The 11,236-nt window shown below is 47.6% G+C and overlaps 1 protein-coding gene across 1 annotated transcript; it reads right to left on the bottom strand.

Moving 5' to 3' along the window:
• Positions 1-551: 551 nt before the first annotated feature.
• LOC105664141 (uncharacterized) lies at positions 552-4,275 on the bottom strand. The gene is made up of 3 exons (XM_076539241.1): positions 3,682-4,275; positions 2,484-3,606; positions 552-2,332 (listed from the first exon to the last, which is right to left on the bottom strand). The coding sequence occupies exons 1-3, from the start codon at positions 4,273-4,275 to the stop codon at positions 552-554; spliced, it is 3,498 nt and encodes a 1,165-aa protein (XP_076395356.1).
• Positions 4,276-11,236: the final 6,961 nt, after the last annotated feature.

Raw genomic sequence — 11,236 nt, 5'->3', positions numbered from 1 at the left:
ATTTTGCTTCAACTGTCTGCGTCGCTGTACACCATTTTGCCGTGTCTGTGTGTGTTGTGTGCGTGTATGTATATTGTGTGCGTGTGTGCATGTGTGTATGTGTGTGTGCGTGGCAGAGTGTGTAAATGTGTATGTGTGTGTGTGTATGTGATTGAATGTGTAACAGACACGTTACCAGCGGGCGCCACGAGGAGGCATGGTGTGCAGCTGGGACGGGAGAGGCTAACGGACCTAACATGAGGTCTATGTTGCGCTTCACCGTCCCTGTAACTATGACCTTAAGAGAGTCATAGTTACTAGTGGCCCGTGGAGTCACTGGTTAATGTGGAATTGGAGATATTGATATATTTTAATGGAAGACATGCAGTACTGTTGGTACATTGGGCCGTGGCGTGAATGGGTGTAGCAGTAGTGTTACAGTATATGTGATGGTTGTGTTCGTAACCTGAAGTATTTGATGGCTCGTCTCGGTCACGGTCAGCGGAGATGATGTGGTCCAGAATTTGCAAGAATGATGTGTGGGAACGTAATGCCATGTTCTATTTGTCGATTTACTCGTCAAGTAGCAATTGATTATATACTATATTTTTCGTGTGAGATGGGTCCGGATGTGTGGGATATACGCCGTGGCCGATGAGGATACGCAGTTGAGAGCGTGAGGTGACGCGACTCATGGCAACGTACAGCTGACCGTGATCGAAGATACTATCCTTCAGGTATATACCGACGCGCTGAAGAGTTTGGCCTTGCGATTTATTGATGGTCATGGCGAAAGCGACCTTAACGGGAAATTGTTCACGGCTGAAAGCGACGCCCAATGTGCTGTCGCTTGGTGTTAGTTTGACGCGAGGAATGATAGCATCTTGGCCAATGTGAGTGCCTGTTATAATTTTTGCGCGGAATATGCGACTGCCGAGAGAAGTTACGCGTAGGCGAGTTCCGTTCACTAAACCGTCGACCGGAGACATATTGCGAATGAGAATGACAATGGCGCCGACTCGGAGGCGAAGTTTATGTGGAGGCAGGCCAGCCACTTCAACGTGATTGAGCAGTTCGATGGGGTAATCTACAATCGCTTCGGCTGATGGATCGATTAATTTATCTTCGGAAAAATAAATTCGCTGGTCTCCTTCGAGAGAATCTAATATCAGATTATTAACGTAATCGCAGTGGTCGTTGCGTGGGCAGAGTAAAGCATGGTCCGGGTTTGGCTGAGCAAGGTCATTCTCATATACCCAGTTAATGAGATCCTGCGGGGAACCGTGGAATAATAAATCGGCCGGTATACTCGTGATGTCTGTGTCGGGGACGTTTGCTGATCGATTGCCGATAGTCAGCAGGTAATCGGCGAAATCTTGTTGGCCGGGTCCAGTTCGCATGTTCTGCGTAAGGTGGATCATTTTGAATTGCGGCCATAGAGGACTACTACGTATGGACTCGGCGATGTTCGAGCCAGCAGGAGCATTAGGAACTATTGGAGCGCATTGTCTGAAATCACCGCCCAGCAAAATGATTTTGCCACCGAAGGGCCTCTCGGAGTTTCCTGTCAAATCTTTGAGTATGCGATCCATCGCCGTAAGAGCCCGTCGTTCGCACATGGACGCCTCGTCCATAATAATTAGTCTTGCAGCCATCAAGCGTTGGCCTGCGACACTGGCACGGCTTACGTTGCAATTAGAATGTTCGGTGAGGGGAACCGGTAGTTTGAAGAAGTAATGGGAGGTACGGCCGCCAGGCAATAGAAGGGCCGCTATTCCGGTCCACGCGCATGGGATGACGACGTGTCCATTATTTCTGAAATGTTGTATGAGGGCCTTGTATATAAACGTTTTGCCAGTGCCACCTGGACCATCCAGAAAGAAACAGGTAGGGCCTGTATACGACGAACTTAGGGTGTCTAAAATAGCATTATACGCTGTGAGCTGCCCCGTATTTAGCCGACTAACGTATTCCTCGTTAGGCACGACATACTCATCGAATGGAGCCATTTGACGGAGAGCGGTAGCCGGTGGTTCCGGGAAGTTTAAATTGGTCCAGTCAACCATATTAGCCTCTGCGATCAATCTTATGTCACGTAGACCATGCGCGAAGCGAAGACTGTCGTCGGTGCCATAGATACGGATGAGGTCATGCGTAAGTTCCTCTTTGTGCTGTTCCCACATTGAAGCGCCGTTGGGTGGACGGGTGAGGGCAAGTAGTTGTCCGAAGAGGATACGAAAAGCCCGCGGATGTTGGCATTGCGCGGCTTCGTCTAAGGTCTCCTGGAAGGCAGTACCACTATCGATCAGTCCGCGTGCGTGGCATGCTTCTTGAGCGGAGGCGTACACTCTACCTTCGTAAGAAAAGAGTTCGTCCCAGTTGCGCGAACCCTTAACATGATGGAGCAAAAGCCGAGTCGCAGCCAATTCCGGGTTATTCGGTGGGACTTGGAATATTCTGCCAATTCGGTTCGATTGTCGAACTCCGGCGGTCCACTTTTTTGCCTGGCTGCTCCATACGAAGTTCTGGGGGATATCCCGGTATAAATACTCGCGAGCGACCGGCGAACGCCGTCAGTTGCGTGTCACGGTTAGCTGCCGTGTTTGCCGCATGACCTGCTTGCCCGTCCGCGAAGTATACCGTACGGTCGTTCCTCGTGTGTACCGTTAGGCGCTCTACGGTATGAGAGAGGCCGTATAGATTATACTTCATTAGGCGCCAGTGAGCCTCGGACGAACCAAGGTATCGCATTGTACGGTACCTCCTTATTTCGTTACCCGGTTCGGAGGTAATAATTTCGGCAATATGCGCTACGTCGTGGCCTTTATTAATATAATTAAAGATATATTTAATTACACGTACACCGGAAAGGTGTTCCACATTGATGTGACAGCCGAACATCTTCGCTAGGTATGGGTTGTATGGTACCACATGCCGATTATCCAAGCGAACCGTTATTTGACCGCGCTTCTTCATAACGTGCCGGCCGTTGTCTCGCCGACGGTATAGCGGATATCCGTTCAACTGCACCTGTGTATGTTGCTGGAAGGCCTTGGGGAAATTCTTCTTGCATGTAATCCCGCCGTCTGGCGAACAGATTTCAGTACACAGATGCAGGTAATTTGTACAAACTATATCGTATAATTCGGGGTCTACCTCCGGGTCCGGAATTTCTGCGCATATAACGCGATCGATGTATTCGGGATCTCTCGAATTATACGGCGGTTCAACAGCGACTATCCAGTGCGAGTGGGGTATTTGTCGCTTTTGCATTTCTACGGAATAGCCGTAGTACCGGCATTTACCGAAGAATGCATCTTTGGTAATTAAATCTTTGAACCGCTGTTGTTTTGAATGGAAAACGCGATTCCCGATATCTGGCCTTAAGTCTCGCCGGTTTCCATGATTAATACTGGCCTCGATCTCGGGCCAAGCAGGATTTGCCGTGAAGGTGATAAAGAATGTCGCAGCACCAAGCTGCATAGACATGGCCAGCATGTCATGCATGGTATTCATTGCATGTCGTGGACCGCCGATGAATGAGGCTGGCAGCAATACTGGAACACTGGTGTCAGGATTGTTCGTCACGCTGGTCCTTTGATCGTGATTATTGAAATCGCCGATATTCTGCAATGAATCACGACGTAGAACACTCTGATTCTGTTGCAGCCATTGCAGTTTGTCTTCTTCAACTCATAGAGCTTTGTCGACCAACCACTGCTGAAATAATTTCCCACAGTCCTGCAAATACTCTTGATCGTCGCGGATGGCCATTTGATAAGCTGCATGCTCGCGAAGGGTGACGTATTTCCGGTTATCAGTTCCCACAGTGTGACGGATACCGGTGTGCCATCCAATTACCGAGTACGGATCCAGCAAAGGATATAACATGGCATCAAGAAGGGGATTCGTAATCTTGACGATCTGTAGAGGTTCTGTGTTCGGCATGGCACGATTTTGGATGATCAGCTGGTGGTGTTGGCGAGGAAGACCACCGTGGTCACCGTATAATACCGCTACATCGTCGCGTGTAGTCGGCAGGTTGGTACGCCCGACGTGAATACCGGCGCCAGCAGGGCCAGGCAAAAGTTGTATGTGGACTGTAGGCCGCGGTTGATTTTGTCGAAAGAGCTCTTGCTCCTTCTCGTACGCGTGGAGAAATTGCTGAGCAAGGGCCGAGTTCTCTCGCATGATCATACTAATATTATCTAAGATTCGAGGACTTAATTTCGTGGCCTCGTAGCGCAGTCTTGTGGCCGTTTCTATGTTGCAAAAGTAGGCTGAGCCATACGGCATGTTTGCATTAGTGCGGGAACTATCCTCCTGATGTAACGGGCCAATGCGATGGAATATTTCTCCTCTACCGATCAGATAATATGTGCCAGACGGAGGGTTATCAATTTTGAGACCGAGCGAACAGAAACTAAAGGCAGAATTGATGTAGCGGCTATTGTCCTGGAAATATTTGAAGTCGCAGTGTTCTGGATTAGCGAAGACCTCACTTTCCGTTAGAGCAGCAGGAAGGAAAGTGTCCGGCCTCGGTACGCTCGGACTGGAAGTGTTTGGCCATGCAATGTGGACAAATGGCATTCATCGGCCCAATGCTATAATAACATGTCTCCGTGGAGAGTCTCGTGGCCGTAGCTTCTCCGGTACGACGGGCGACTTCTTTGCGCTCATTCAAGCGATACTTCTTCTCTCGTTGCAATCGACGCCGGCGTTCGTCGATACCTGCGGGCGTACGTCTGCCTTGTTCGTCCTCTTCAGTTGGTCGTAACCATTGTGGACCGAAACATCGCCGTCCAGTATAGGGTAGCAGTTCGCCATCTGGACCTATATCGGCGTAAGTAGGTGGTCGTCCGATGGAACGTGGATTAGCTGCGGTGCTGGTCGATGGTACGGCGTACGGCGCGGTGCAATCACGGATGTGGGAGTGAGATGTCGACTGAGATGTTAAAGTATTGTCAGAGCGGATCTGCGACTGTACTTGTAAATTACGCCGGCGTTCATTGTTGCCTGTAAGCGTACCCCGTCGACGTGTTCTGGTCGGACGACCTGGGCGAGCGACATTTTGCGTTGAATCGTCCATAATTTACACCTATAAAAGTTTGTATTAGTTATTGAAAGAAATGCAATTATTACAAAATGTGTGTAGTTTTAATTGATGAGATATACTTACGTTGCAAACGATGTAGAGTTGGATGACCTGAAGGATATCTCTGTACCCGTGAAGTGCTCACGGTCCTGTAAAAATTTGTATTAGTTAGTAAAAGAAACACAATTGTTACAAAATGTATATAGTTTGAAGTGATGAGATATACTTACGGTGAAGAGGAAAGAGTGTTGGATGACCTGAAGAAAACCTCGGTGGTCGTGAAGTCCTGAGGGTCCTATAAAAATTTGTATTAGTTAGTAAAAGAAACACAATTGTTACAAAATGTATATAGTTTGAAGTGATGAGATATACTTACGGTGAAGAGGAAAGAGTGTTGGATGACCTGAAGAAAACCTCGGTGGTCGTGAAGTCCTGAGGGTCCTATAAAAATTTGTATTAGTTAGTAAAAGAAACACAATTGTTACAAAATGTATATAGTTTTAAGTAATGAGATATACTTACGCTGAAAAGGAAATAGGGTTGGATGAACTGAAGGAAACCTCGGTGTCGTGAAGTCCTGACGGTCCTGTAAAAATTTGTATTAGTTAGTAAAAGAAATAGAATTTTTATAAAATGTATATAGTTTGAAGTGATGAAATATACTTACGCTGAAAAGGAAAGACGATTGGATGACCTGAAGGAAACCTTGGTGGTCGTGAATTCCTCAGGGTCCTATAAAAAATAACATTTGTTAGTGAAAAAAGCACAATTTGTAGAAAATGTATGTAGTTTTAAGTGATGTACTGTACTTGTAACGTAAGCGAAGTGGAAAGATGTACGATCCCAATAGAACCTTTCTGGCGGTAATTGGACTGTTAAAAGTATATGTAGATTGTTAAAAATATTATTTATAAAAAATATAAATGATTTGGAGTGATATGTTTACTTACAACGTAAAGGGAAAACGTAAAACACAAAGTGTATTTGTCCTGAAAAGGACAGTTATCGAGGAATCGGAAAGTCAGTGAAAGTAGATACTGCGAGCAGGAGACGGAGGTGTTGCCTGGATGAGCGCAGAACTGCAAATGAATCCAATACGATGCGCGTCATCGCCTATGTAGGGTTCAGTTGTTCGGTTAGATGGCGCATGGAAATGTATTGTATCCTCAATATTGAAAGTGTGAGGTTTTTCCACTTGCCGTAAATATTATTTTGTCGTTTTATTATTTTAGATTAGTGTACTGTAAAATATATATATAGGGTGTTTCAAAAATGCAAAATTTTTGAAATATTTTTATAATTATGAATTTTGTTAGTTTTTTCCACTTGGAGTAAATAGTTGTTATTATTTTCTATTATTGTACTGTAATATATACAGGATGTTTCAAAAATATATAATTTTTTCAATATTTCGTGAATTATGCATTTTGTTAATACATTCATGTTGCCGTAAGTACTTGTTATAAAATTTCAGTATTTTGATAAAGTGCTTATAGGGTGTTTCAAAAATATAGAATTTTGCGAATATCTCCTAAGGTATACATTTGTGCCAAAAATGTTTGGGACAAAAGTTGTAAGGTTTTCGGTGGGGCACCCCATGGAAATATGCAAATATGTGTACGTGTTGAAAAAAAGGGAATCGACCTTGAAATACCGTGAAACGTTGATCCTGCAACAAAGCCGAATGTATGGGCTGGTGGAGTTTTTGAAACCCTTCAACTTTTGTCTGAAACATTTTTCTCTAAAGTCAATAGTTTCGGAGATATTCGCAAGGACCACTATTTTTGAGTCACCCTGTATAAAACGTTCTGAGTGCAGATTCGTATTCTGTATAGGTAGCACTTCAACTTTTGTGGAATACATTTTTCTGTGAGACCTATAGTTCCGTGGATATCGCGACGAAACACTTTTTTGAATCACACTGTAGGAACGAAATCGGTGCGAAAAGACGGGGTAGTGGAAGCCCTACAACTTTCGTTCGAAACATTTTTCTGTAAGACCTATAGTTTCGGAGTTATACCGGTGGACCACCTTTGGTGAATCACCCTGTATATCCGGAAGTTGTCGTAGGAGGTTCCGGAAGGAGGCGATTTCGTACGATTTTTTCCGCTCTTTCGAACGCCGTAATAAAAAATTGGGGTCGTTTTGAAAATTTTTCGAGATTTTGAAAAAAATTTCCCCCCCCTCCGGATTTTCAAAAATTTTTTTTTCAAAAATTAATCTACCCTCTCAGCCCTTTACAACGACACCAAGCACGCGTTCGTAACCCCAGGAATAACGCGGCTATAAGGCGTTAAACATTAAAATGGCTACAGCTCTTTCAAAAAAGGTGTCCGGAAAAAATGGCGAACAGGGTCTGAAATGGTGTCACAAAAGCCATCTTTTGGCGTAAAAAAAAATATAGACTCATTAGAAAGTTTAGGAAGATTTTGAAAAAAATTTTTTACCCCCACCACTTTTTGGAAATTTCATAATTTTGGGTATATCTACAGGCCGAGACCTATCCAACGGTATATCGCACGTGGCGCTACCTATAGCGATAGCGTGGGAATAAGGGTCAAAATAATTTGGTTACCTTAAGCGAGTCATAGTTGACTCCCGCCAAAACCTGCTGCTGCGGTGCCCCCGCAGCAGTCCACTAGGTACCCCCAGGAGGGGGGGGTTTTGAGTTTATAAAGGTCCTGTGGCAAGACCTACGGGTTGCCTTCCCGTATACGCCCACCCTACCTTGTGCCCGGTGTTGTGGCACCCTATGCGTACTGTACTCAGCCGTCCCGAGACCCCGCGGATCACTGTGCCATAACAGCCCAGCGCCCGATCTGACTAAGACGCAACCTCATGTTCGTCTCGATCCAGAGGAGGTATCTGGACAGCTTCTCGAGCCCTATATCCCTCACGCTGAGCGCCGAGAGCACCTGGGCCTCGGCCCATTGCTTAAGGGGTAACGCCACTCTAGAAGTCAGAAAAAAAGGTGATTTTCGGGAATTTTTAAAGTAATAATCGTACGAGTTATAAGGTCAGAATAAAAAAGGCCTTATTATATATGTTTTGAAGATGGTTTGTAAATTTTTAGAAACAATTTGGATTAAAAATGGCGGCTGCAGGTGCTGGCAAGCAACAACACCATTTTTTGAAAGGGCTTCATGGCCGGACTGTTTTTTCATTAACGAATGGTCCTAAATCAAAAAATCCAAAAATTTCTCATATTATATACCAAAATCTATGGAACATCGTACGGAAATTAAAAAATATTAATAATTGTTAATTTAGTGTAGATATGAACAAAAAGTTTCGAAAAACGGCAGAAAATTTAGCATTAAATTGTTAATAAAAAGTTAAGTAGTTAATTAATCAAAAAATCCGTACGATGTTCACTGCGTTATACTATTTTGCACCTCTCCACGAAATTTCAAATCGATTAGTTAAAAACTTTTCGAGTTATTTGTCCGGCCAGTTCAAATAAAGTGATTTCGAGAAAAACGCGTTTAAAGTTTTGATTGCCATTCAGCATAAGAAATTTGTTATGTAACTTTAATCAGCGATGCCTGCACCATATATTTGGCCTTCTATATTAACATACTCCACGTTCTTTTCCTTCTTATTGGATCTAAGATTCAATCTCGACATTTTTGAAGCTTCATTCAAAGATCGTTCTGAAAACTCTACGCATCGGGCGTCGGTTTGTAGGCAAAAATTGTAAAAAAATTCGTGTTTCTGACCTGCCCCTCACCTAAAACTTTTTTCTCATATTCTACACATAATAAAGCATCATTTAAGCAAAAAAAAAAAAATCGATTTTTTCAAAATTCTAGAGTGGCGTTACCCCTTAACGCTCCTGCCGTACCTTGGACCCACCCTGTCAACGAGAGGGGCGGGGTATGTCCACTCCCCGCACATGTATCCGGCATACACCCTCAGACTCATCCTTTTCCGGAGGTTGGCGAGGATGGCTCCGCTGCCCTCCTTGCACCACCTCTCCTCCTGGCCCTCTCTGATGACTGACCTCTTGATCAATCCCCTGAGCTGGACGGGAACATGCTCGAGGTCCCAGAAACGGTCCGGCCTCTCGAGAGGAGCAGTCCCCCGCGGCCGCAGAGGCGTGACAGGCTCCACCCTCACGAATTCGGAGTGAGCGTCCCCCGTCATCACGCTCTCCCTAACGCCCCAGCTAGACGCCAGCGCTCTCCTGAGCTCGACAGCCTCGTCCTCGCCAGGCTGCCATCCCACCCGGTGGAATCTCTCGGACCACGCCCCCATCGGTATCCGCAGTGACCGGAGCTTCTTCTCCACGGTCATGGTGTACATACCGCCGTCGCTATACGACCTCAACTCCTCCCCCATCGGCGATGCCGGGTCTACCCCGCACCCCCCCCAAGGCGTTCGGCGTGACAGCGTAGGACGCACACTTGGCGCAGTCCAACCCCTGCTGGCGGCAGTACTCCAGCATCATCCGCACCGACTCCCGCACCTCGGCACCCCGCAGGATAGCCAAGTGCCATTGTGCCACCCAACCATACAAGCGCTCCCCCGGTGTCATCGGAGTCGCCTGCACCGGGTTGCGGAATCTGACATTTCCGGTGCTTCTCCCCAGGTACCCCACGACCCCCACGGACTCGTATGAGCGACGCAGGAACTCGCCCCTACCCTGGGAGATATACGTCTTCAGCGGGTGAACCTCGTACCCCAGCTGGCCGTAGGTATCGATGATCACCCTAATATGGTGGAGGTCGGTACAGCGCTCGGACGCCAGGTCCACCACAACCTCGAAACTACAAATATTGAGTATGGTGTCCAGGATTGCCGTCCACCTCCATCCCGATGGCAACCCATTAATCCACTCGAACTCATGAGGCCCACACCTGACCGATGCCCCCAGGCCAAAGAGGCTATCCCACAACGCCTCCCACACCGCGTGGAAATCGCCCACCGCCAGCACCCTGCACAAGTGGCGCCCGATGGCCCGGAGCGTAACCATGATTGACGATTGGCTTGCTCTGATGTTGGTCGAAGCCGCCCTGGTCAAGCGGGACCTTCCAGAGCCCCGGATTCCTAGCTGCACCTATCAGCTGCATGTCGATCTCCTCGTTACCCGCTTCCCCGGCGAACAGTGTACTTAACCGGCTACCGTGCAGCCCGCTCTCCAGGTATAATGAGAGGTAGTTCATTTTCCTGTTCGTTGGGTTACCAGTCTTGACGACCGGGCGGATCTTACCCCCCTCGCTCTTCTGCATGACATGCATCTCTTCTCTCACCGGGGTGATGAGCTCCGCCTCAACGGCGGAGTCTGTCATGAAAACCCCGTCCGTGGGCTTCGCTCGCCCCGTCCTCACCCTCTTGTTGTCGATATCTATGTGGAGCACTCGTCCCGTGCCGCTCTTACCCTCCATGCATCTGCCCCTCTGGACCCACTCGTGTACGGACGGGAGCACGGAAGGCATTCTCCACTCACGTTGCATGAACGATTCGACCTTATTCTCGAGCCGCCGAAGATACTCGTGCTCCCCCAGCGGCCCCCCAGAACCAGATCCTCCCCCAGCCAGGCCTTGGCCTCAGGGAGCAGCTCCTCGTCACTCTTGTACGGTACGTAACCATACCCCAACTCCCAATATGCCAGCTCGCGCCAGTAGGGAGTTATGTTTGGCCCCCCCATCTTTAGAAGTCCAGTCTCCACCTTCAATACCTCCATTAGACCATGCCGGCAGCACGCCGGCATCTCTCTTCTAAGATGCAGGTACCGGTCAATTATCACCTCCTTGCGCCGCGGCGGTGCCATACGAATCATTATGTGGATGTTATCCTCCATAACACCCCAGGGCAGCGAGCACCCCATACACCTGTGTTTGTCGTCAAGTCGATACTTTCTTAACTGGGTTAAGAAGTCACTGTACTCCAGCTCCCACCCGGGTTCGCCACAGCCACAGTTAAGCTCGGCTCCCAGTTCTTTTTTAAGGTCGCCGATCCTCTCCGCACGCATGAGATCCCATAAGGCAGGGGACCACACGCTCTCCGGGAATATCTTTGCTGGTGTCTCCCACTCTATGCTCTCTCCCGCCTCGCGGCCTGGAAGGCCCGCTGATCCTCCACTCGCCCGTGCTCCTCCAGGATTTCTGGACGCACGGTGACAGCACTCTTCAACACTGTCGAAACGAGCTTCGCGCCACG

This window comes from Megachile rotundata, chromosome 13, assembly GCF_050947335.1.
Source record: "Megachile rotundata isolate GNS110a chromosome 13, iyMegRotu1, whole genome shotgun sequence".
NCBI lineage: Eukaryota > Metazoa > Arthropoda > Insecta > Hymenoptera > Megachilidae > Megachile > Megachile rotundata.
Note: the sequence above shows the minus strand (reverse complement) of the source record. Positions and strands in the feature narration are given on the sequence as shown.